This window comes from Hippocampus guttulatus, chromosome 7, assembly GCF_054856545.1.
Source record: "Hippocampus guttulatus isolate MCC_2025c chromosome 7, RoL_Hgut_1.0, whole genome shotgun sequence".
NCBI lineage: Eukaryota > Metazoa > Chordata > Actinopteri > Syngnathiformes > Syngnathidae > Hippocampus > Hippocampus guttulatus.
In genome coordinates this window covers 9,222,095-9,249,966 of record NC_141267.1, presented here as the reverse complement: position 1 = coordinate 9,249,966, position 27,872 = coordinate 9,222,095, and the positions used below count along the sequence as shown (strand labels likewise).

Sequence of the window (27,872 nt, the reverse complement as noted above, 5' to 3'; positions counted from 1 at the left end):
GTTTAAAGGCAGTTTAACTGAGGTTTACTAAACTGACATTAGTTTTAAATGGTGCAACAGAGCCCTGCTTGATTTTAAAACCGGATGAAGTCATTTTAAACGTTGATTTCCTAATCTCTGATGAGAGCGAATCTCAGATTAAATTAAACCTTGTTGGTGAAACCCATCCTAATCATTTTATAGGATACTGGTAATACCATTAATTTGGTAGTGAGAGAAAAACATACATTTCTAATTTGCGCTTTGGCTGGAAGAAGAGAGGGGCTGCAAAAACAACACAAATTGTTTACAAGACACACTCGAGGTGGAAGAAACATTTGTGGAAAAGAAAAATGCATTTTCAAAAGGGGAGGGGGAAGCGGTGGGACATGAACAAACACATCACTGAACAAATCTTGAGCTTGAACATTGAAATGCATCATGCAAAATAAAACTATCGACATTGATGATTTGTGATGGGATTTGATAGGGATAAGTGCAAATAATAAATTAGTTGATTGACTGATTATTAAGAATTCTATTGACTCTCTGGAGTTCATTGTTCAATAATTATGTCTTGAAACAACTGGGTCGAAACGGAGTGCACTACTTGGAAGTTGAGGTACATCCACATCGATGCCCAATGTCCTTTTGTCAAATGCCCAACCCAAGGATTCTTCTTCTTTCTAGATCTGTCACTTGGTAAAAGGACCACTGTCTTTATTTACTGTACATGTGAGTGGTCACCGGACCAGTTTAATGCATGTATCTTAAAAAAAAAAAAAAAATCATATTTGCATCGCTTGACAAGGCCTGAACAATGTTGATTATAGTGTAAGGTTTTAATGTGTCACTGTGATTGCACAGTCTTCCTATTTGGTCTTTGTTTGCCTGTGATGGCTGCTTGGCTGTGGGAGCACTGTAATGATGGGTTGGCTCATCTGAATACTGTTGCTTCTTTTGTGTGGTGGGAGGAGATGGCAGTCCTCTGTCAGGTGTTGGCATGAGAAGAGTGATTTGCATTTTGATGGAAGAATTTTATTTTATTTTTTTTAGTTCCACGGATGTTAGTATTGCATCAGTATGAATTAATTACCATACATATAACTGACCAATTTCCACCCCAAAAATTCAGGAAAAAATGAATTATGGACCAGGAAAAGAGTCATTTATCTGATTTAAAGGGCAGATTGTTCATTTGTTTCCACTGGTAAACATGTAAGACAAGACTGCAAGAGCATTTTGTGACATTGTCGGTCATTTCTCAACTTAAAAATCAAATCTAAAAGTCTCCCTTTTATCATGCTGTTGATTGTCTGTGTCGCGGTGGCAATTATACAATAGCAGCAAAAAAAAAAAACAAAGAGAGAGAAAGAGCGAGAGAGAGAGAGAGAGAGACATGGTATACAATAGCAGCAAAAAACAAAAACAAAAGAGAGAGAGAGAGAGAGTTTAGAGAAGATCTTGAAAGCTTCAGCAATTAAGTGGACTGACAAAAAAACAACAGGCTATGCTGTATGACTTTAGAATGTGAATTAAAATTGCAGATTATTTTTATAATTACCGGTATTCTGATTTCCCATAGGTAAATTTGCTTACAAATCTGGCATCCCTCAAGAGAATGTGTTCAAAAGTAGAAATTCCAAAGTATGCAAACGGGATATTCTTTTCCATATTACAGTCAAAATGCGTTCTCTTTGTGAGCCTATTTGATGTGCTGTCTAGGTTTTATGGTCTTGAGCTTCTCTACTGATTGCTTGTTTATTCTTTGAACATTCTAAATTATTTAACTGGGGCCAAAGAAAAGGTTTCCAAACTGTTGCCATCTTCCAAGAATGCAAAAAGTGCCAAGAGACTTCTTGGCGAATGGCTTCCTGCCTGGGACTAAATAAAAGATGAACCTGTTTTCTTCCCATTTTACAGAGGAGAAAAAAAAACTGGAGATGGTAGCAAATTTTCAGAGCCGATCACACAACAGCTGGGCACATCTCAATTGAATTTAACAGTCACTAACACATAAATGAAGTGGAAAAGATAATGTGTGAAAAAAATGAATGATTGGCAGTGAACAAAGGCAAGAAATAAAGAAGAAAAGCTTTCAAGACAGGGACAAGAAAACGTACAATGCTTTTTTGGCTTTGTTTCAAAATCAGTCAGTGTGGCTGCCCACTCAGCGCAGTATTTTCATGCCAGAACCGCCACTGCTTTTTTATCTGCCCTCGTTTTCATACTTTTTGGTTGACAAATGTTCTTGTGGGAATGTTGTCAAACTTTTCGTACATCCACTCAGTTTATGTATAAAACCATGTGACTGGACTGCTCCCAGAATTGAGACCCGCAAAAAGCATTTGATGCGCATGCGTAACCTATTGAGTGCTTTCGTATTGAGTGAACATCAGCGCGAAGCTGCGGCGCATTTGTCAGAAGCTTTAAAACATTTTGTGTACTTATTTATTTCGTGTGACTGCTCGATAAGCCACCATGGGGCCAAAAAAAAGCTCCAAGTGTCAGCCCTTTGAGAAAGAAGGAAAGACCGTAGAATTCAATAAAAAACTTGCAGCAAAGTAGAAAAATGGAAGATCACCCTTGATGACAACAACCTCCTCCTTGCTGTCTTTCTCATATCATCAAAATATTTCAATAAAGGTAAAAGTGATCTATTTTGTAAATCACTACATTTATTTGACATTGTTTTCGTAATGTTAAACTACAAGTTTCATTTTTCATTCGGCGGCATGGTGACCAACTGATTAGCACGTCCGCCTCACAGTGTAGAGTTTGTGGGTTTGAATCCAGGCTTCGGCTTCCCTGTGGGGAGTTCGCATGTTCTCCCTGTGCCTGTGTGGGTTTTCTCCAGGAGCCCAAAATTTCCAAAAACAGGCGTGGCAGGTCAATGGAGCACCCTAAATTGTCCCTGGGTGTGATTGTTAGCGGGAATGGTTGTTCGTCTATGTGGACCCTGCGAATGGCTGGCAACCCGTTCAGGGTGTACCCTGCCTTTTGCCCGGAGTCAGCCGGGATAGGCTACAACACGCCCGCAACCCTCTTGAGCAGTTCAGATGATGGATGGATGGATTATTTTTGTTATTATCTTTGGGTATCTGGAACAAGGGTGGCCCGGCTGTCGACTGTTAAGCGCACCAGACTCACAGTGCAGAGGTGTTAAAAAAAATAAAAATAAAAATATTGGAGCACTCAAAATTGTCCCTAGGTGTGAGTGTGAGCGCGGATGGTCGTTTGTCTGTGTGCCCTGCGATTGGCTGGTAACCGGTTCATGGTGTCCCCCACCTGTTCCCGAAGACAGCGGCTCCAGCACCCCCCGCGACCCTTGTGAGGAGAAGTGGATCAGAAAATGGATGGATAGTATCCGTGTGTGTGTTTGTGTGTGTATGATGGTATGTATGTACAAAGTAGGTATGTGGATACACATACATTCTTCTATCATCCTCCTTATTACCTTTTGTTGAATAAATGCATAGCAATGTTGAATAATACCACAAGACGGTGACAATAAATATTTTCGAAGTCCCCCCAGTATTCTCGAAGCAACTGCAGAAATGAAATATATGAATGAACCTACATATGATGGAAGGTTTTGTGATTGGGATTTACTGCCCCATCGTTCTTTTTCTTTTCATTAAAAGGGCTCCGTTTCTTTGTGATTTATGGACATGAATAAGGGAGGGCAGAGGGGGACAGCAGCAGGGAAGATTGACATGTTTTGGGGGGGGGGGGGGGTCATTTCCAAATACCGGTAGATGTGCCACTGTGTGTAGCTGAGTGCGGATTGGAGTGGGGGAGAGGGCTGTTCAAGCAAACAAAATTACGGTATGACCGTATGTTTCTAGAAGAAAGGGAAAAGATTAGGACAAGGAAGACATGTGAACAGTTAATGATGGTGTGAGAGAGACGTGTGAGAAAGAAAAACGTGAGGAGCGTTTGTTTGAATCTGATTGAAAATAAATAGTTAGTTCATCCTTTGAAAATGCAAAATGGGAAGAAAAAAAAACAATGCCTTGTCACCTTTCTGCATGCAGTTTGAAATGTTTTCCACCAGCTGAGCGAAAACACTGCACGATCACGTGACCAGACTTTCGAAACCTCCACGCAATCAAAGAAAGAATGCTCTGTTGCAACATGACCACAATCAATTATTCCCCAGTTGAGTTTAGCTACCTGTGAAGGCTGTGCACATATTTTGGATGTATTTATTTCCTTTTTTTTATTATACCTAACAACTGTTTCTTAATTTTAATCAGATTTAAATAGTTTTGGGTACACAATGCACGGGTCATAATATTTTCCAATGTTATTTTTTCCCCCCTGGCAATGTTTTTTTTTGCTCATTTTGTATCCACCCATCTTTTTTAATAATGGGACCGATACAAAAATTAGACAGCACCTAACAATAAAATGCCATTTAATTAAAAACAATTCATTAAATGTTGCATGACTTGAAATATAGAACAGAAGCAGTTATTTTGAGTCATTGTATTTTATCAACGCGTAACTGCATTTTGCTTAAAATGTAATTCATGCTGTTTGACCTTTGAAGAATATGGGACTTGAAAAGTTGAGCATGTCAACCTGAGCTCTGCACATACTTTGACCTAGAGGTGTTTTCGCCTGGCTTCCACTGCATATTTGTGAGAGCCACATGCAGATCAGGTTGCCACACATGTCTCTCTCATGCTGTTTCCAAACCAATGTGACAGAACTATTTTACTGTGCAAGTGTTACAATATGTAACAAAATCCCTTATTTTCCATTTGCTTGACCTTTCATACGGAGTGAAAAGTTTGTTCAGCTGGACAGCAAATGCTTTTCTCTCCAGCTGAACAAACCTTACGGATACCGCCCCCCCATGACACTGATCATATGTCAATCATTCTGGAACAAAAATCAATCTTTGAGAATGACATCAATATGAAGAGTTAATTGTTCCATCCCAATATTGGTGTCAGTCGTGTCTTAGTCCGCCCTGTCAACTTCTGCTTCAAGATTTGTGCAGCATCATTTCTCTATTACGATGGGTTTCGATCAGCATTAAGAGAGGAAGCAAAGGGGAGTCTCTGTGTGTGTGTGTGTGTGTGTGTGTGTGTGTGTGTGTGTGTGTGTGTGTGTGTGTGTGTGTGTGTGTGTGTGTGTGTGTGTGTCATTTTTGTATATTCATTTGTATGCGTTGGCATGGTACTCCACTGTACATAAATACATTTACATAGTATATGTCAATTATGACTTTTTGGGGACAATATACCTCAAGATAAACTACGGTGCATTATTGTGACATTTAATTGTCTTACTTGTATAAGTGTTAACCCCCATGCAGAATTGCAAGCACAAGATTGGTTCGCAATCAGGTTATTTTACAGCTCAGCCATACAGAGAACCTGACCTTGATGAGCACCGTTTTAGTGTCATAATTTTCTCCATAATTTAGTTAAAGTCAAATAAAAAGTAACAAGACTCTGTTGTGACCATCTTTCACAAAATGTAAAAGCTTCTATGCAGATTTTCTTCATCAATCTCTTAATTATTTGATAAAGACAATTGGAATTCTGTTGGCTCGCGTGAACAAATTCTCACCAAGAGAAAAGAATGGCATTATCTATGGCATGACTATGTTGGGCACTATACAAACCAACCAAATGCTTTGACAGAGTTAAACAAGTGTTAGCAAATGTCACTGAGAGGGGCCGCGGCGCTCGACTGGTACTTACATAAGGCGTGTGAGCCGGTGAGCAGCAGTGAGAGCAGCAGAATGGTAAGAGGCAGCAGGAGTGGAAAAGGGAGATGAGTAGCACACCTTGTGGCCATCTTGGTTCCAGTGGGTGTGTGTGGAGGATGGGGCAGGGATAGAGGTGGGGAGTTTATCTGTGACCTGGCTGGAGAGCCGAAGCCCCAGCAGCACGGGGAAGATTGAGTTTTGCTGGCAGGATGCTTTGGCACTCTACAAGAAGAAACAGACACAAAAGAGCCGACGTTAATGTTTTGTTTGTTTGTTTGCAGACAGTGTAAAGCCCCATGGAAGTGATGCATTATTAGCAGCCATCAGACATCATGATTGAACTTTTTAAATTATTGTAGCCAATCTCTTTCGCTACCATATATATATTTTTTAAATTACCTTTCCTAATATTCCTTTTTATCCAGTAATAAAATGTTCAAAATTAAATTAATCTTGGTAATATTGGATGTGAGTTGAGAAAACCCTCTTTAACTCCAGCCGTCATGCAACTCAATCATCATCTCTGCGTTATTTCATTAACCATGCAGTTAGTGGCCCCTATGTGTATTGTCAACGTGTTCTTTTTGTTACATTTTCTAACTTACGCTCCTTTTGTATTATACTAGAACAATCAGTTGTGTTATTATGCCGAAGAGTGGCAACAGCTCTGTTTTGCTCTGCAGGTAGTTGTATCGTAGGGACAAATTAAAACATATGTGGAACGGAACATGCCCGTCAAAAGGTAGTAGAACAGATGGACTCCAAATGGCTTTTCCCCAACCTGGCGTTCTTAATCTTTTTGCCAATGAGTCGTTTGCATCTTCTCATCGCTGTACTTTAGTTTATTACAAAGTAGAATGTGACACCAATCCTGTCCTTGAAAAGTGTCACCAATAGCACAAACAGTTGTTTTACAGCTGTGATGGTTTTCTTTCGAACCCAGGTGCGCAAGCTGCAAAATGACAGTTTACATAAGGCACACAACCTTAAATCTAAATAGTTTGTATGTAATTTGTATGTATGCACAAACCAAGGCAGCTTTCAGACAGTTCGACGGTCTAGTGTGATGCAAAGTTTTGTGTGTGAGCTGTAGCCTATTAAAGCAACTTTGAGGCACAGGGCAGGGTGCACCTTGGACTGGTTTGCAGCCTGTCTCCAAGAAATACTACTACTCTTCCACCAATAAAGCACAAACGGCCAATGCCACGTACAGGGGTGGAGGCGAGAGGCTTGGAGGTGGGGGTAACTAATACATTCATGCTTCTGCCATTTAACTTTTTTTTTTTTAATACATGAACCCTGCAGTGGAAATACAGCATGTTTCCTGAAAAGAGTGGGCGTCTTTAAGAAAACCATCTTAGCCTTCAACACAATAGCCCAACACGCTCTCTTTCTTTGCCTGGCAGGTAAAGGAAGGCATTGGTAATGACTAAAGGAAATAGAGACAGATGACAAGAGCAATTGTATCGGTGACTGAGAGAGTGATGTGCCTTTTGTTCTCACAGTAAACAGTGTTGAAGGTAGAGGAAACCTTGCCATGCCTGAGGGAGATTACTCCATCCGTGCACAGAGGATGGCCAAGGTTATGATTTATGGTCCTCTCCTTAGGGCATGACTTTTTTATCTGCACTTCAGCGAGCTTTACAAACTTCACAACACAATTACAACACCTATTGTTGTTGATCGTGCAAGCCGAACATAACTTAAGGCTATGTGTGGGATTCAGTTTAACGGTAGCTACGCATGACTCTCTTTACTGCAGTTCAACGCTCGACTAAAAACAAAGGCTGAAGAGATAAGGCAAAACATATGTTTAAATGGAGAAGCATTGATTTCAAACTATAAAAAAAGGTTCCCCGGTATATCATGTCTTTGACATACTTCTGACATACAAAATGCCCAAAGAAGATTTAGCGTTAAAGCATGTTTGGCCTCCTTTGAAGCCTAAAATTAGCCAGTTGTGAGGGGGATGTTTTGTCTCTTGTCCCTCTACTGCAAAAGTGTGCACAATGCAGGGAAACAAATCCAAATATATTTAAACATAATAAGAAACGAGGGAAATATATGAATGAATATGTGAATCGGCGGGTGCCGAACTGCGAGCATGCCGGGGTCCACTGTATAAGGTTTCTAAATATATCTCCCTGATCAAAACAGTCATCTTTCCAATCCCTCATGTTCGTTTTTGCTACTCCCTCATTTCCTCCCTGTGCTTCCTCCTCCTTCAAACTCATGCATACTAAACTATGCTTGCATTGCAGATGTGCAGCTGAGAATCACATGAATTTGCATGGAACTGCAGGACTATTATGTAAATAGTCCAGTATACCTCCCAGCATCATTCTTTCGTTTCCATCCAGCATATCCTGTCAAATCTCTACCCAAAGTAACTTGATATGGGGCACACCTGTCATTAGCTGCTATGGATAGGGAAGCCCCACAGGAGGCAGAATAGCTTACGCAACGAAAGCACCCATTGCTGAAGGATGCCTGAAGCATTTACATTTTAAGTGTAACTTACATCAAGGGCAAGCTGCTCCACATTCATATGTAGTAGGTGAAGCGGTAAATCAGAAAATTTTTAATCTTGAGATGAACATTACAAGCAAAGATGAGCAAAATCCAAAAAGCAAAGCAAAAAAAAAGTGATTTGGTTCGAAGAAGCTTTGACAAATGTTAAATGCACACCTCAATCCTTGCCTTGCTAATAACCGCACAAGTGGGCCAGTTAGTGGTTTCTAAACGGTCGTTTGCTGATGTTGAAACAATTAGCTGAAAACAACAGAAAATAGATGGCAGTGTAGTACCAGAACACGAGCAAGATAAATTGCATGTATTGCTAGCTATGGCATCAAATGAGCACTCCTTTTGACTTTAAGGCTTGCTTGGGCAAGGAGAACTGCAACATAGGGATGTTATTACAGGAATGCAAAATTCCCAGCCTTGGAAACCTCTCAAGGGAATTGCTTTCCCACAAGCCTTTGCCTTTCACTGTTCTCTAATTCGCGACCCCAGCAAGTCTTGTATATGTTGTGTTGACCATTTGTTCGTCTCATTGGAGTCTTTGGGATAATTAATGTTGCTTTGAAAGGAAACTTTGGTAAATGACTCATTTTATTTCAGGTGTTGACATTCTAAACCACGTAGTTGCAACAACAGCGGGGTACATAGACGTTTGTTTTTGAAATGTTTCCTTGTAAAGCACAGAACTACCAGATTTTTTAAACTGTCTGGTTACCAGCAACCTTTACAACCTTTTGAAAATCCATGAATGTTCAATCTTGTGTTTTCAGTGGAGTGCGATCAGGGCCTTGTCAAAAGCACTGACATACATTTAAAAATTTAAATGAAATGGTAGGAGTTTGTTCCAACTGATTTTTGTCTTCACTTGATAGCATATGGCTGTGCAACTTCCATTTATAATTTTTTTTTCTTTGTAGAGGCAAATGAGATTTCAGCTTTGATCGGTAACCATAACTGTTAACCGCATTCAAACTCATGCTGGCCAATGCCAAACCGACACAATTGAAATGTCTGCTTCTTTTTTCTACCAATCTGAAAATATTTTTTGTTGAGTTTTTACTGCCCAATACTTACTGCAATGTTTTTAAATCGTGCACACAAGAAATCCACCATCTTAAAATACCACACTAAAACTAACAAACCTTCTCTGAAAAGTAATTTAAACCGATTGAATTTAAAAATAAACTCAAAATGACATAAAAACTACTAAGCAAAAAGCAAAAACTTGTACTTCATATCCAGACTTGGAAGCCTTTAAGTCAAAATCTACCTTGAAAAAGGCTGAGACCAAGCGCCGTCTGAGTCATGCTGCAGGCAGGTGTTCAGGTAGACACCCGGGAGGCACGTCTGTTGTGATGACCTCCTAAATGCGGACTTTATTGCCTGGCCGTTTTGTTTACCACTAAGGGGTGACACCTTGCTCCAAGAGAAGATGAACACACACATGCACACGAATGCTGTTTGCTTTCTGCCTCTCCTCATTTACTGCTGTGGCCAACCATGATTCCGGTCAAAGGACAAAGGTAGCATTGTCCATGATGACAATCAAAAAGGGGCCAATGTGAGTTAGTGGAAGGCAGGTCGGGAAGGATGGCATAATATATAGAGGGTAGGTAATGAATTAAAGCAGTCGGGAGCTGAAAAGGGAAGGTGAGAGTGATGCGAGACAGTCCTTGACAATGAAGATGTAGCTGATTGGATTGGATATGTGTGTGTGTGTGTGTGTGTGTGTGTGTGTGTGTGTGTGTGTGTGTGTGTGTGTGTGTGTGTGTGTGTGTGTGTGTGTGTGCGTGTGTACAGGAGCAGTCGGTGTGACATCATCTTCTGGCCTTCTGCCAAAAGACTCAGACTAGCATCACACCAACCGGCCCAAGGCTTGTTGAGCGCCCTTTAAAAATTGCCACAGGAGAGGGAAAGAAGTGTTTGAAGGGCAGCTGGGACAGTTGTGGAAGCATGACTTGTATTCACTCTGGAAATGGATGTGGATAACGGAGAATGAGATTATTTGGAGTGACTGAGAGAGAAGAGGAATGAAAAACTTGGCTGACTGCAGTGTGAAGGAAATGGTTCTCTGGCAAGGATCTTTTTTTTGGAAAGGTGTTGAGAAATTCATTTAAAAAATAGTAATAAAGGATGGTAGCTTTACAAGTTACACGTATTTTAACTCTAAAAATATGAAGCTCGATGTTTTAATTTGTGATACTTGTTCATTTTTATATCGTGACACGAAAAAAATCAAATTAGAAGTGAAGACGTTTTTTTTTTCTCTCTTCGCCTAGAAAATCCTTTAGAAAAAAAAAGTTCTATTTTGCCTTTTTTCATCCATCGCAGACTGCAAAAACAGATAAACCCTTGGGTGGTTTTTACCTACTGAACGCTCAAATTATTGTCTTCTTTGCCAGCTACCATTCCGTTCAACATAATAATCAAACCGGATTCTCTGCAATGGTCCTTTTCAGAATTCAATTTAATGGCGCCTCTTGTCCTCGGAGAACTTTGATTAGTTCAGTCTCAAGAGGAGAGAACTAATGCTCGCTCTGTTTAAACAAACATGGACATTTACACTCCATGATATAAATCTATGAAGACTGATACGCATGAACAAACTATTTGCTCAGTTCATTTAAAAAATAAAAATAAAATAATAATAATGATGACAATAATAATATTAATAAAATAGTGAATGGACATTGTGTAGTTCATTCTGTAAAATAGTTTTGTTTTTTTTATTTAAATGCAGGGGAGCTTGATAACCTCCAAGAGACCTGACGATGGTGGTAGACATGAGTTAACATGATGGGAAAATGAAGCTTCAAAATGTTTGATGAACCAGTTGTATTTTTTACTCCTCTAGATGGCACTCTCTGTTCAACATAGGGCTGAAAGCACACTGACGCGCCATATCTTAAACCCGTTTCTTTAAACCAACAGTGGCACAGTCACAGAATACACGTAGTTCATAAGACCTCTTGAAGCATCATTTCCACATCACTACTTTACACTATGATGCAGTTTTAGACCAAAATGAGCAATGAATATAAAACTCTAAGTACTCTCAACATAACTGATGACACTGCCCTTTTTTATAAATACTCTTAGTATTGCACTATTGTTTATATAAAGCTTGATGTTTTACTGAGAGACAAAACTATTTAGTGGTGACAGCAGAATCTGACTGAGCCTCAGCTGCAGAGAAAGCAATATCTGACCAAATTCTGTCTTTTGGAACAAATGGGAGAACCAAACACCAAAATGGCACCGCTGTTGATTCATGCAAAACTATCCATATAATCCACGAGAAAGAACGTTTGACAAACAGTGGTTTCTCATTGCACCGTACTGTATACTAAACATATTATATTGTAGGCTGCTAAGTTCAGAACAATTTGCCAAATGTCGGCTTCATAGTTGAAGTAAATAGTAAATAAAAGTAAAAGTATAAAAATATAATATAATATAAAAATATAAAATAAAAGTAAATAAAATACACCAATCACCCATGAATATAAAGAGTAGAGGCAGATGGTAAAATCAACCCATCCCTGGGCCTTTCTGCCCATCAGTTTACCCAACACCGTATTAACAGCACCGCTACTGCTAAAAGCTTGGGATATTGTTTTGTTCTTTTTTTTATAGCAAATTAAAAGTGCCACAAACATATAAATCCGGATTTCCCACATATACTGACACTGAACACCACCCTGCCACATTTAGGTGCATACACGTGTCATACAAGGACATAAAAATAGACAAACCTAAGTTATGACCTGAAATTGTGGAGAAAAAAAATACATCAAGTCACATTGGACAGTCACATCTGCACACAGTAGTTTCCTAAAAAAAATAACTTTGATGTCAACTTGAATGTAATACAAAAACAGAAGTGTGACTATGAGAGCAACCCGGAAAATGATGTTACTTTGCTACAGTACTCTTTGGAAGCTTTAAAATGCACATTATAGCTATAAAACCCCGGCTGACTGTTTCGCAACAGATTACCGCGTGACAGCACAAAAAGTGCTCTGTCCTTTGTCTGAACATCTAAGTACAAGGCGTCATTGTGCGACCTGTTCAGAACGTAGTCAGTGCCTGGTGTGGGAGATAATAATGCAGCCGGGTTGGCATTAATGTGTGTTATGAAAAAAATAACACACTGTAAGCTATTGTGAGCTTGTCTTATTTTCCTCCCACCCACAGCAACAAAGACTTGATTTGTGTCCATCAGACCGCTATTGTGGACAATGGCATGGATTGGGGTGAAGTCCAGTGGAAAGTCGGCCATGATAATACAGTGGGCATTCTAAAAGTAGGCTGGACACACTCAGTGCCATTTGAGAATATTGCCACTTAACCACTGCAAATTTGCTATTTGGCATTCACAAATTCACCACATCACGACCTTTCATTATCAAAAAAAAAAAACCTTTGCAGCCCTGAGGATTTCAGAAATTCACAGAAACCGTTTTCCGGTTCCGTTGGATCACCTGATGGGAAACCACGGTAACTAATTTTGGGTTCCGTAAACGTTCACCATGGGAACCCATTTTTCTATTTTGACTGATATTCATAAACAAGAATTCTGATCTTAAAAAGTATACTTCCCCACCACTTAACGAAACGAAGTAAAAACACTCACACCACACCACAAACACATACGAGTACGGGGAAATTGCGTTGATCACACAGGAGAGATTCGATCGCTCCAGTCAACCCGTGTGCGGTGATTTTTATGGGAAACGATTTTTCGGTACCGTAAAAATAAGTGGCTGTTTTTTCCAAGACGATAGTCACACAATCGCAGATTTTCGCTCTTCGCAGTCCTTATCCCCCCCAAACAGTGGGGTTCCCTATAAATCTATTTTTCTTTTTTAAGTTTGTTTTTAATGAGCAAGAACAATTACACAGCTAAGGTAATTAGCAAACATCAACCATGACATGGGGAAAAAATGGCGTGTTGAATTTACTCAATTTTCTTTTGTCAAGTGGCTGCACAGAACAGAATCATCTGGATTTACAAAAAAACATTTTAAAGACTACTTAAAAATGTATCTGGATCCAGATTATTTTATTTCGTACAACCAGTTGACGAAATAAAAATTGGTCAATTCAACACACCGTTTTTTTAGTGTATGATTGGATCGTTGTAAACCCAGGAATGGAAATTCGATTTTTTTTGTTGTCCATTTACAGCTCTAACATGTCTGAATTCAGAATTATATGGGTTTCCTTTTGTTTCTTTCTTTCTTTTTAATACTAATGGCCTCCTTTGGGGCACCTCACTGAGATAGTGGTTGGCTGTGCTTGACTTGGCTTCCTTCCACGTTCAAAAGGCATGCATGTTAGCTTAATTGAAAACGTGCCCTGCCTATTGACTGGAGACCAGTCCACAGTGTACCCTGCCTCTCGTCCAAAGTAAGCTGAGATAGGCTACAGTTACCCATGACCGAAATGAGGACTGAATATTTCAAGTCTCTAGGTATGTTCCTCACAGCTTCTAACAATGTGTTGGAAGGCGCCATAACAATGCCATTAAAGGACTGCATTTGATATTTCACTTTGAAATCTGCGTAATTTACCGTTCAATCTGTATTTTCTCCTGGGGCAGCAGGAGCTCATCTGTAAGAGTACGGTTCGAATCCTGGGGCAGACAAATGTTACAAAGATGGCAACTAATGCATATTTTGGAGGGATACGAGGTGGCTTCTTGGTTACCGTTGAAGTGCTCTTGAGCAAAGCAACATCCCTAATACAACAAGTCAACAAGTTCAGCACTGTTTGCGAGCTCCTTTTACGCTGATATCTCTCCTTGCATGCCCATTATGTGTCATCTGCTTCTCTGTGTGGTGTGCAACACAAAATGCAGAGCAGATGGTGAGTTGAATTTCCCTTGAAGCATTATAACAAGTTCAGAAATAAAATATATGTCCATCAGTCAGACCGGAAAATTATACCATTGTTGTCGATCATTGCACCAAATATTGTGTTAAGTTACAACAGTCGTCTTCGCTTTTTTATTATTTATTTAAAAATGTGTAAATATTTTCACTAATCGTTTTTTTTCAGACAGCGGCAATAGGTACATCACCTCTTGCCAGTGATAACTACCAGCAATTGTACCTTAAAATAACTATTTTATTTTTTTCAGGCAACAAATAATGTGAATTTATGAAGCAAGTGTATAAAACACAAGTAGTGCGCGAAGACAGCCCATTATTTTGAGTAACAGTGACTTGAGGACAAATATCAGTGAGATGGGAGCTGAGGGGAGGTTTGAGTGGGGTGTTGTGGACAAAGGTGAGAGGTCAGACATCTGGTAGATGTCTTTAAATCCTCTTTTTTTCCCCCTTTTAACAGCACACATTCCTTCACAGCAGGACACAGCTCGCGCACCATCCATCCTAACTGATTTAAAACTGTGCATACGTCATTAAGAATGTTTAATGGAAAAAAAAATCAAAATATGTGATTCCCCGTTATTGGTATGACATACACTGTGATCTATTTCATTCTGTGCAAAATCAAAAACAAATAAAATGTGTTTTTCCAGCTGCAACCGAGCAAAAAAATAAAAAAGGCCTCACGGGTTGTTATTCAATCTGCATGTACCCATGCTGTTTTAAAGTGATGGATGAGTGGGGTGGAGGTTTAAGAGCTTCTACTTTCTCTATGACTCACGATGAGTTTGCCATTTCTCTTTTGGCACAGTGGTGCTATTGTTGTGCTGTATCACTCTGCACGGAGTAAGGGGAGAAAAAACGTCTGCTATCACTTTTCGTGAGTGGAAAAATGATCACCCCCATGTAGCAACAGTGTCAATGAACCCCCCTCGATAAACACAATATTTCATACCACCAAAAATAAATCAGACCTTGTATTCACTTTCCTTCAAAGCAAACGGAGTAGAAGAGTCTAATTAACCAATGAGTGCAACAGGCTGCTTTCAAGGCTTTGAGACGAGTTTCTCAGGAACGTCTGAGATGGGGGTCATGGACTTATTATTGCCAGATGGATGTATTATATTAGCCCGAGACAGGACTGTGGAGCCAGAAACAGACACAGCTGTCTGTACACTCAAGAAGTCAGGAAGCAAATGCAGGGAAATACTGCGGCCAGTCAACTGCAGTGGGTTTGGTCAGTGTGTAACAGGCAGTGACCTTTGGAACTACTGTACAATTTTTGTTCAAAGTAACCATTCTGTTAAATGATTAAGGCAGAAGAGAGACACAGCAGACAGATTTGCAGAACCTCTGCATTCAAAACAGTCCATATCAATATTGATATTGTTCATGGCTTCTGTGGGTGTCTGGGATATCTAGAAATCTACATTCTTCTTCAACTGGCGTAATTTATACACCAACCTCTATTGATTCCAAAATAACCACCTGTCAACCTGTAAATTAGTCCGAATGAATAGCTCAAAGCAAATTAGTGGGAATAAGCTGGCACAAAGGAACACAAGGGAGCACATCACTTTCGACAGGCTTTTGTCTCCAGCAAGCAGTCATTTGTTTGTGATTTTAAGATGGGTTACGGCCTCGCTACATTCTTTGGCAGATCTTTTAAAGCAGCGGGTGATCGAATGCTGTGAGAATGAATGAGCAGGTGTGTGCGGCGGCTTCAGAAGCGTAATGCCATTTAGCTCTGGAGAGGACGAAGGCTTAAGTGACAATTAGCCTCAAAAGAACAATCAATTTCACAAATCATGAAAGGCCAGGATGTGTATTTCAATGACTCAATGCCAGGACAATTAACAGAGGCAGAACAGTTCTTGAGTGAACATGGGGAGTGTGAAAAGAACCACTCATCTTCTTGAGACCAATGCAACAGATTTTTTTTCTTTCCTCTTTTTCAACATATGAGTTCTGTGTGTGTTATTTGCTTGATCATAATGCATATTTACAATTTTTGGATCACCTTCATTATTTAGTGGACTGAAAAAAAAGGTGCCTTTTTTTTTCTCCAAAAGCCCATAGCCCTTTGAAATGCATGCAGGATTGTATCCAAAGACTTTAATCACAGTTAAGGGTATAGGCTGACTGGGGAGTCATGATTTGTAGCTAGGGAAGGGGAAGTGAGGACATGTGATTGAAAATGGAGAGCGGGAGCGTAACGGCAGGTGGCTAACGGGAAATGGTTTTGAATAATGGCTTGAATGACAGCGAGCCAATAAGCCATCAGTAGCAGTGACAGCTCAGTGCCTGATTACGCATAAACAAAGCTCGAATGAAAGCCTGATGGAATGTGCTGTGAGCGAAGGTGCATTATTGATATTGATAGAGCATGACAAGTGATGGACTCGACAACCGATGACGCACACCTTATTGTCTTATCATAGTACGGATTTGTTTTCACACACTTCAGGTGGGCCCCTGGGACAAGAAAACTGGATCCCAACTGGATCCGGGATGGGCTTAGGACAGCTGTCCACAAAGAAATGTGTGCAAACCAATCTGTTGATGCGTGTTTATTACATATATGATTGCGTGAGTATGTCGTGTGTGTTTATGGCCTGCCGCTCCAGCACACCTCAAGCTGTTCAGCTGTCATCAAGCCTGCTCAGCAAGAAGCGGGGTGCTCCATCTGCCTGGCCCACCTCCTCTCTCTCTCTCTTCACCGGAGATTCAGAATGTGACTTTCCTGTGTTGATGCGTACTGTATGTGTGTAAGCATGCCTTTCACTATCACAAGTTCTGCTCATAACCACATACAGTACGCACAGATAGTGGGGTTAGGTCACTCCAGAACAAATACTTCTTGACAAAAAAGCTCAGTAGTGAATCACAGACACACAAGCAGAGACATTCATAATGGGACATTCCCCAAGCCACTGATGCTGCTTAGTTAAAACGTCTGAGTCCAAAAAGTCCCAAAAAGTGTAAATTCATCTACAGAAACTAGTCCACAATAAACACTTGTGTTTGATTATTTTAACGTTTGTATTTATTTTATAAAGGTATTTTGATTCGAAAAGCTATCGGGTTTTTTTTAAGTGTTCATGTGGCTATGATAAGTCATTACTATAAGCCATTTCATCCTCACAATGTTTCCAACCGGGGGGGGGGGGGGGAAACGTATGATGTGATTCCATCATATGTTTAACCTCACCTATAAATAATAGGTCATAAAATCATACAAATGAATGATTTTGTGCACCTGAGCGCTTCATTTGCGGAACATGTCACGCCCCAGATATCAGATGCAGGCTTGAATTAAGGCTCCATGGCAAGTGTGAGTTTAACACTAACAAGGTCCCGTGGGACTGCTTGAGCCACCTGGGCATTTGCACAGCAGCTCGGAGTTTGGCACACCAATGAACCTGAAACAAAAACGCAATATTGAATATAATATTGTGTGGGTGTGTGGGTGTGTATATGTACTGATGACTGTTTGACCCTCTCATATAGCTGAGTAACCAAAAGACGAGAAAGACCTCTGAATGTGACGCTGCGCATCTCAACATCACTAGCTGTTACCTCACTCGGAGAGAAGAGGCCCTTTTGTAAAATGGATGACAATTAATCCATAGCATCGCCCTGGTTTCCCCCGGCATTATATAATAAAGTTAACAAAACAATGTTGCATTATCGCAGCGCATTTCTACACCACTGCAAAGTACAGCCACAATAGGAAACTCATTCATAAAGTAATACCATTCTGTCGGTGTCAATCAAAACTGAGCATTCATGATTTTTTTTACGGGTCGATTTTTTTGTGTTGGATCACATTATCGTATCCTGTGAAGGAAAGATCAACATGAGAAAGTGAGAGACTGCGATTCTACAAATCAGAGCAAGTATACTGTTTAGCTAATCTCCATGCTGAGTACTTATGAGAGGACATCGCAGGAGAAAAATAGCTCGTTCACATGTTTCTTGACTATGTAATTATGATCGCTTCCCGCATTTGATCCTCAAATCGATCCAACTTGTGCTATAAACACTTCAGCTTTGGATGTCAACAGTGTGGACCCTTAAGCCACAAAGTCACGCAATATCGTAAATTAATGACATTTTATCCAAAGATTCATCAGGCACTCAAAAAAAAGTTCTTGATTTCATTTTTTTTTTTTTTTTGACAAACACGTTTTGTTTGATCTGCTGAAGCAGTAAACACACTACAGGCTGTTTTCCTATTTTTCCTTTTCATGTTGTCACTCTCTCCTGCCACTTTGTATGCCCTTACTTAATTCCTCTGACGATCACTTGTTTTTGTATAGTTTTCCCCCAAATTCCCCCGCTGTTGTCTTTTTTTTCCATATGCATACCTCTCCCTTTTTTCTTACAATGACTCATCTGCCGCATTTTTTTTTCTTGTTTTGTAGTTGTTTGCTCTTATGTCTTTCATTCTTCACCCCCCATCGGGCCCCTTTCACTCCTCTGCCAGCAGAGGAACGAGAAGCAACAAAACAACATGGCCCGTTGTTTTGCACCATCAGGCCAACTGTGTCAGCCGCAAAATAAACACACACAGCTGCATCTTTAAGACATGGCAAAAAGCACACCTACACAACAGAAAATTACTGAGGGCAAATATGTGCTCAGCATACAAAGAGAAGTGGTGCCAAAAGCAAATAATGGTCCCTTCAATACACATGTTGCTGTGATGGGGAAGTATTCTCATGATCATCAGCATCATTGCTACTAAAAAGAGGAAAGACCAAGCCAATAATGAGGAGGGAAGAGGGGCCCGGATCAAATGACAACCTGACATTTGAGTGCGAAACAAACAAATCGATCAGGATTAAAGGATCCATCTGTCTGTTTACCATGGAAACAGAGAGGCAGGGATTATTTAGAATGGAGGGGAAAGTGATATGTCGTAAAGCGCTCTGCTGTGAAGTTGTATCGATCCATAATGGGATACCGACTCATTTGAATTGCATTGAATAGGATCGGAGTAGTTCCTCTTTATCTTTTTGGATGGCACTTCATAGTGTTCCAATTGTGATACAAAAAAAATGTCTGCCACAAATGTGAAAGGTCACAAACAACAGTTTTATTGATCATGTGTATGTACGAGCATTTTCTACAAATTGAGAAAACAGGCGGGATAGGTTGACAGCACTGCAGATAGTTAACCTGGGCGGCGTCAGATTATATTAACCTTTTAGGGAATTAGCATATGTGGGGAAGGAGAAAAGGAGGAGAGGAAGAGCAAGCAAGGCAGTACTGCCCATGGGTTGAATTAATGAGATTGTACCTATCTGCATGGCTGCACATTTTGACTGGGCTTTGGATGAGGACATACAGAGGGAGAATAGAAGATGAAATGAGGAGCGGGCAGGTCAGGGCAAGCAACCAAGGGACACACTCACTCACGCGCACGCACACACAAGCACGTGCGCACACACGCACACACACACACACACAAAAAGCTAAACACGCCTCTGAAAGCCTCTCGTATCCAGCTACCCATTCATAACCTTCAATTAACCTTCCTTCTCAAGACAGGCGAGTGCTCAAGTAGCCTGACTGGGGGCAAGTTACTGAGCAGACTGGCTGACGAGCGCTCGCTGATATTTTGCACATGCATGTATCTGCGTGTGTGTCGGAGTGTGTGTGTGTGCCGGTACCTCATTTGCTCTCAAGCATCTGCTTTCGCTCAGCTGAAAATCAATCTTTACTAAGTGCCACCCCTCCCTTTTTGGTAATCGTCTGAGGCCTCATTGAAATTCACAAGACTGAAAACATACATTTCTTTATTAGTTTAGCATTGAAGAGCTAAATAAGTGGAAGCATGTGCAAATACTGCCAGACAAGAGGAGCAGAGCCCCAGCCCAGTTTAATTTCAATCCAGAAGGAGGGTTTGCAGTGAGTTAAAGTGATAGGCCCACTCGGAAATATCACCCCTTATGTTGGAGAAATTAATTGAACACTTTTACATAAATATAGTGTTCAGATGTAGCCTACTTTTTTTAAAGCTGAAATTAACGCAACTTAAATTAGAAATGCATGGTCATAAATGACTAAAGTGTACCATGGAGGGCATCATCAATCATTTATCAAACCATATAAGACAAAAACAATTATGAATGTAATGAGACCTTATGGTTACAAGAAGAAGATGCCAAATTCATCTCGTCATGTAAAGGAATATTTGAAAAAAAGAAAATGAAGGAGACAAGATACATCCTGGGCTGTTTGCCTGCTTCTTCATAATGTTACTGTCACTTACCCTGACAGTGTAGCACGGTGGTGGCAGAGGTAATGGAAGTGGAGCTATCTTGTGTTTCTCTTCCCAATTAGAGACTGGAGGTGTGAACACAAATTTTAATGGTTGTCTGCTTCTGTTGACTAAAATCAATCAAGGTGAGGACTGCCTTGAAGCCAAAGTCAGCTAGGATAGGCTCCACCTTCCCAGCGTCCTGGACCAGTTTAAAACTACGTACACTAAAAGCCCCAAAATACTAATTAACATTAAATGGTCAGAATACTGTTTTCATTTTATAATGCTTCTCTAACATTTAAAATGTCTCTGACCTTGATGCTGACCTGAAATTGCAAACCTTGTCATAAAAAGTAATCTTTTTTTTTTTTAAGCACAGAAAATGAACACCACACACGAATAGAGCAATTACAGCAAGAAAAGAACTAAGACTGACATTTGGTTTTGGAGGAAAGAAAAAAACTGCTGATTTAACATTTTTATGTAGAGCAGGTGAGGAAGGGTTCATGCTTCATTTTTCAGACTTCTCCGCTTTTGAGCTTTGGAGATGAATATGATATTCTCTTAAGCGAGATGAGGGAAGGCTTGTGCGGATGGATAAAAAGGAGATGCAATACAAAGGTGGATAGGTTTCTTAAAATGTAAAAGATTTTAATCTGCTTGTTGAGAACTCCTTCCTTCCTCATCCTCATGTGTGTGTGCGTGCGTGCACGCTCACGTGCAGCTACTCGAAGGGAGGTCTGAATTGGAGCTGATGAGGCCCCTATAAACATGAACATCTGTGAGAGGCTATTCATACTGTAAAAATATGTTTGGGTGTAGAGTACGGTGTCTGTGTTCTCCAATTTGTGTGAACCCCACCCCACTCTGAATAGCCCCTTTCATATAAGCACTGCGAACCTGAACTGGAAATTACCCAGAAAAGCTGCGCGCGAGACCACAAATGTTTGAATCAGTCAGTCCAAACACTGGATGGGTTTAACTCCTCCATGTCCTGTTGTGCAAAGTCAGCACGATGTCAAGTGCTCACAGTCACACGCGTTTGTCTTTTGTTGATGTTTGAAAGCACCTCAACCCTAATGTGGACCCCAAAAATGATTCGCAGAGACATACTCTGGAATCTTTGTTGAAAGTTCACCGCGCAATTGAATGCATTTTATCAAGAGCAATTAAGTTCATGATGACTCCTTCAAAACAGTGCAACCTCTTCTTTTACCAACTCAGTGTCAAAAGTGGGAATCAATATGAGTCGATATCAAAGGAAGTGGCGGTCCTTCATGTTCAATATCATGCTCTTTTTATCGTACTTTTGGGATGAGCGGGAACCAATCGCACACAAGTCAAGCGAGTGCCCCACTACATCATCAGTGGTATATATAACATCCTTGCAATGCCCTTTATAATTTCATATTTAATGGTATCCTTTCAGCTATGTTTGCATCAAGCCTATTGTTCTGAATTGTTGTGCCTGCAAAGCATGCTCTTCTCATTTCAAGTGTTGGCTTCAGTAGATTGAACACTGAGTCAAAAGACAGACATCTGTGCCTTTCAGGTAATCCAATTGTCTTCATGTTGTCATTTTTCCAGTTGAGTGCCATGAAAGAGAGAGTGACGAGGGAGAGCTGGGCAAATGATGAGAAAGGACAGAAAAAAAAGCCATGCAGTAAATAAACTGAGTGGAATGGGAAGGAAGGAACGAAAGTCAATACCTTCTCCAAAGGTACAATTATGCTAAATAGCTTTGTTTATGCTGAAGTGGCCCACAATAATTTTGCAACTTGAGGTTTGGAGCCAAATTAAAACATCGTGACTCGAGGGGATAAAAACTAAAAATAAATTTATCCAGAATTTCCAAACACCGACTGACATTTTTGTGGGAACCGGAGATGGCATGAAGGAACACAGAGGCCTGTTCGTTAAATTTGTTTTTCTCTGGCCAACCCTTAAAGCTGCTGCTATACATTACAGTATAATGTTATTTATCTCTGGCAGTCTCTGCTTTCATTCACATGCTTTTACATCGAACAACACAAGTGCTTTGCTTGTACTGAGAGAGGTTGTTTTTGAACAACGGTTAATTAGATTTATCATTGGATATTACTTGTGAGTAAGTTGTTCACATGTTGATGTAATTTTGCAATTATGCAGTATACAAAGCCCATGCTTCAAGCAAAGCTATCCAGTCATTTTACATTAAAATAAGAAGCTCAAATAACAATAAAAAATATTCAATATGTACTCTTCACAATTCTGTGAAGTGCTCGTTCAAATTTGATGTGCAAATTGCTCAGATCTTGCATTACTTCAGGGCATGATATAAAAAGTGCTAACGGTGAACTCAAGCCAAAAATGTTGAAAAGAATACTTTGTATGTGCCAACACATACAAAGTCAGACCTCGGTACTCTCGATTGTATTTGTGGAATAAGAGTTAAACAAGACATTGAATCAACGTAAGGGCTGCGGTTAGTTAATCAAAATAATTATTAGCGGCAGACCGGGAGTGACGACGAAGTTTCAGTCGAGAATTTTCTGCTACCGTGGCATTTCCATTCAATTGTGTCGATTGACAAATTGCAGGTCCTACACTATTGGTCGATCTCTAAGTCGCATGTCATTTTTACGCATAATTTACCAATTTCGAGTGGTAGAAAATAGATTGAGAGGGAATCTATTTACATTGGAACACTCCACAGACTCAAAAGTATTGTAAAACTCCCCCTCTTCCTTCACTCCCATGGTTGAGAGGCTGTATTTATTTATTAATTTTTTTAAAGACCATAGCAAGTGAAAGTTCAAATTTGAGTAAATTTTGTTTTTTTTTTAAATGATCATTCTCATGTTTCGGTAGAAATTGGATCTCTGTCAGCGCAACAGTCTATCACAGCAATGTACAGTAAATTGTGACACCTTCTGTGACCAACTGTGACAGCTTCTTTTTAACTTACTGAATTTTGAAATATTTTAAATATATATCTTATTGTTGCTTCATATTTTTTAACTACCATTTTCTAAATACATACTACAGAATACTGCAGAATAACACACACACGCACGCACACACACACACACACACACACACACACACACACACTGACCAGCAGCTGGTTAAGAAGATATATGTTCTTAAATTATGATAATATTTAGATTTTTTGGGCTTATTTTTTCGAACATTTCACGGTATTTGCTACTTACGTGTCACTATGTATTTTTATCGGCAACAAATGGACTGAAGTAGAGTCACATTGCTGCTACCACCTCATGCCTGCCTCCACTTCCATTGCGTGTGAACAGTGTTGGATATTTTCAAGTCAAGGCTTTGAACCTTCATTGGAGAGGGAGCTTGCGGGGAAGACACTAGGTGGAGTTGTACAATTTACGCACACCATTTTCCCCTCCTTACAACTGACATGGAAATCAGCTCACTATAGCAGTAACTGCACCAAAAATATAAGACCATAGCATACCATGAAGATATACAGGTTCTCACCCTGATAGCGCTCAGTTGGACAGTAGACCTTTAGGAAGAAAAGGTAAACCAAATTGTGAAGCACAGTTTGTGGGTTGCAAATATTAGCAGGTCACTTTCCGGTTTTACTTGCGAAAACTCAGAGATGCATGTTGTTGTTGTTGTTGTTGTTTATTGAACAGAAAACATATACAGTAATAATTTGACAGAAAATAAGATAGATAAAATAGTAAAAAGAAAGAAATCAGTCTTCATTCAACACAGTTATTATGTTCAAGGGAGTAGGAAGAAGTAAAAAACGTATCTAGTCCTACCCCGTTATGTGTTTATATCTAATAAATCATTTTTATATCAATCAGAAAAGAAAAAAAGTAAGAAGAAAGAAGTCTCATTAAGGCTCATACTTTACCCTTAACCGTGATATTTTTACAACTTTTGGTTTCTATCGGGATTATACATTCTCTTGTGTCAATTTTCTCTTGTATTCATAATGGATATTTCAATACCTTTCTCTATTTATCAACTTAGTTCTGATTTATCATTATATTTAATGTTTAGAATTTATCATTTTAACTCTGATTGATGTAGGTTGTTTGTACTATTTTTTTGAATTTGTTTTTGAACTCAGAAAGCGATTTACTCATTTTCAGGTCCGTTTCGAAATTATTCCACAGATTAACACCTTTGATAGATACACTTCTTTGCTTGATGTTTGTTCTTGTTTTGAGTTTTTTGAATAAGTTGGTACCTCTTAAATCATAGCTGCTTTCTCGAATTTCGAAAAACTTCTGAATGTTTTGGCTTAGCAGGTTATTGTGTGCTTTGTACATTAATTGGGCAATTTTAAAGTCAACCAGGTCATAAAATTTCATCGTATTTAATTTGATAAATAGTGGATTTGTCGGTTCCGTATATTTTGATCTATTAATAATTCGAATTACTTTTTTTTGTAGTTTTAGAATCGGGAGTGTGTTTGTTTTGCAGGCATTTCCCCATATTTCCACACAGTAGGTCATATATGGTAATAATAATGAAGTGTATAATGTGTACAAAGATCTCTTATTTAGCACTTCCTTGGTTTTGTAGAGGATCCCTATGGTTTTGGCTATTTTTCTTTTTACGTTATCGATATGTGGCTTCCAACATAGTTTTGAGTCTATTACTAATCCGAGAAACGCTCTTTCTATCTCAATTGAGTTTACCATCATTTTAGCTTGGTGTTTGATTGGTCTTGTGCCAAAAACAATTAACTTCGATTTTTTCAGGTTAAGTGACAATTTATTTCTGTCGAACCAGTTTTTAAATTTGTTTAATTCATTTTCTACGGTTGTCAGCAGCTGTTTCAGATTTATTCCAGAACAGTAGAAAGTTGTATCATCAGCAAATAGGACACATTTAAATTGTTTTGAGACCTTGCAGATATCATTTATATATATAAGATGAATAGTTTTGGACCAAGCACTGACCCCTGAGGAACTCCATGAGTGATTTTCAGTTGATTCGTTTTTTTAATTTTGAGCTGCACGTACTCGAACATGCAAGCGCCACACAGAGAAGCCAATTTAAACTCGGACTTTTAACCTGCAGCAATGCTTGTCTCTTTCTCCATTGCCCTGAAAACCCAAAAACTATAGATTTGGATTTCTTCACAGGTGTGCTGTTTGTGCTATCGAAGGGTATAAATCAAATCAAGGGGTCCTCTCGAAGGAACTGTTCCACATCGTCCTCTATTTGTCAAAATCGCATCATGCTGTGTAATCTCGGATGAAGGATGGGATGACCGTATCAGGTGACAGTCATTGCCTGTAAATCAGGATGCATTCTCAATGCTTGGAGTGGGAGCAGGCCTTTCCCATCTGTTGCCTTTGGCCTATTTCAAGCTGCAACAGAGGTCATTGAAAGGCAACAACTGCAAAACCAAGACAGTATGGCGGCTGACATTAATCCAAGAAAAGAAAGCCATAAAATTATATACAATATATATATATATATATATATATATTACACACTGTGTTGATACTGTACTGATACTGTGTCGCTGACCACTGCCACCTGCTGGACCTTCAAAATCCCTGCAGCCAACCCACTTGACAGACTGAACAAACTGATTTGATGATGACGTGTATACAATGCACTACCTCACTCTACCCACAATAGCCACAAGCGCCATTATTTATGTTGTTGTTTATGCTGTTTATATTGCCTATACTGTTCAGATTACATGTCTTTTTTATACAGTGTAGCTGCTATCCTTTCTTAGCTGTGTGTGTTTAATGCACAGCATGTTTGCATGCATTTATGCACTGAGGATTGAGAGGAAGAAATTTCATCTATGCTGCATGTCATACATAAAGCATATTTGACAATAAAGATGACATTGACCCATGACAATATCATTCACATCCATGCATTCATATTGTATCATTCAATGTGTTTCAATAATGTGAAAATCATGTGAATGAGGATGCTTGTGGGCTTTGTCTTCACAAATTTTGATTTAGAAAAATAAGATGCTCCAGTGTTTTAAATTTCAGTCTGTTGCGTTTAATGCATGCTATTTCCCCTGTTGTGGAGAACACACACACACAATGGAATAAGACATGTCAAATATGTCATATTCACACATGCATACATTATTCTGCAATCATCCAACCCTCCAAAATCATTGCAGACGGTTTTGAGCTCATGCCAGCAGGTCAAGCGTATGCAGTCGCCACATCTAATAACCTCCACCAACTTAGATCAAGTGAGATCACAAACTGAGTAAAAATATCTCACATGCTCAAAGTCAAAGTGCAAATTGGCTGTGTGAAGGGGCTTTACTCTGCAGCACATTAAGATGCAGGTAGGCCACGATTTGAACTCTTGAACGCATCTGAAGTGGTTTAGATACAATCCGCAACGTCAAAAATGTAAATGTACATTGTGTCTTGTGGGCTTGCTGAAGGTCAACGTCTCCTGCCGGCTGCTATTTGAGAGTCAATTACAGTGTTGTTTAGCCAGCAGATAAAAAAGAAGTCATGAGGACTTAGAGGCCAAAGTCACCTTCACAACAGGACTTGTTGGGGGCAGTACATTGACGGAACCCTTGTCTCTTGAGCCCCTTCAAGGGAATGTAACACAAGTTTCAATTGTTCATAATTTTGAACAAAGGAATGAATGCATCCCACTGCTCACTTGGTCATAAGTAATTGCCACTGAAAATGATGTAATAGTCACAAACTATTACATATGTGCACTTGCAGTGTGTGAGCACCCTCCTATAACACTGTGCCAATGGTTACGAGCTTCCTTAAGTGTTCCATCCAAGTTTTTTTTTTTAACTTCTAATATCTTATATAATGCCTAACTGTTTATTCAAAGTTGCCTGCTTTGTCCAATATCAAACAAAAAGCGGGTCTTTAATGAGAAATCATACAAGTCAAACAATGACTCCTCACATCGCTGAGGATGTCTGGAGTTTATCTCAGTGACAAAACAAAGGCCCCCAACCACCACGGAGCCTCATCTATAGGTGTCCTTGAGTGGATATATGCACAGCCGCACAGGTCCGACAGAAAGTAACACAAATGTAAACGCGATCACCTTAGATTACATATAGGTCCTATGCATGTTTCCCTGAACTTGTGGTCTGTAAATTCTACTGAAATAAGAGCGAGGAGTGTGGGTTGGTTTTTAAGAAAATATCAAGATTTAAGGACAAAGAGAAAGACAAAGAAGGACTCTTTGGCCTATTTACACACTCGACGTCACATAACTTGGCTTGACTGTAAAAGCTGCTGACAGTACTGCTATCTTTAAAAATCTAAATATATGATGTGTTAAAGTCACCGCTACGGCATGCGACAAAATCGTACCTTTATTTTCAGCACAATTTTTCCTGTGTATGGTATGGTTCAGTAAATGGATGGCTAAATATTTGTCCTATTCTTGCATCCACAGCACCGCCACTTCCATCGCTCCGAACATATTTTTCATAAGATTTCACAATTTTTTCCCCCATAAAATC

At 39.6% G+C, this 27,872-nt stretch overlaps 1 protein-coding gene across 7 annotated transcripts in view; it reads right to left on the bottom strand.

Moving 5' to 3' along the window:
* Positions 1–27,872, bottom strand: part of ptprsa (protein tyrosine phosphatase receptor type Sa) — a 212,590-nt gene that overhangs the window by 115,881 nt on the left and 68,837 nt on the right. For all 7 annotated transcript variants that reach the window (XM_086116116.1, XM_086116119.1, XM_086116120.1 and 4 more), the window contains one exon: positions 5,700–5,929. In XM_086116116.1, coding sequence (XP_085972242.1) covers positions 5,700–5,796 — 97 coding nt within the window. In that variant the 5' untranslated portion in view covers positions 5,797–5,929. The remainder of the gene's footprint in view (positions 1–5,699; positions 5,930–27,872) is intronic.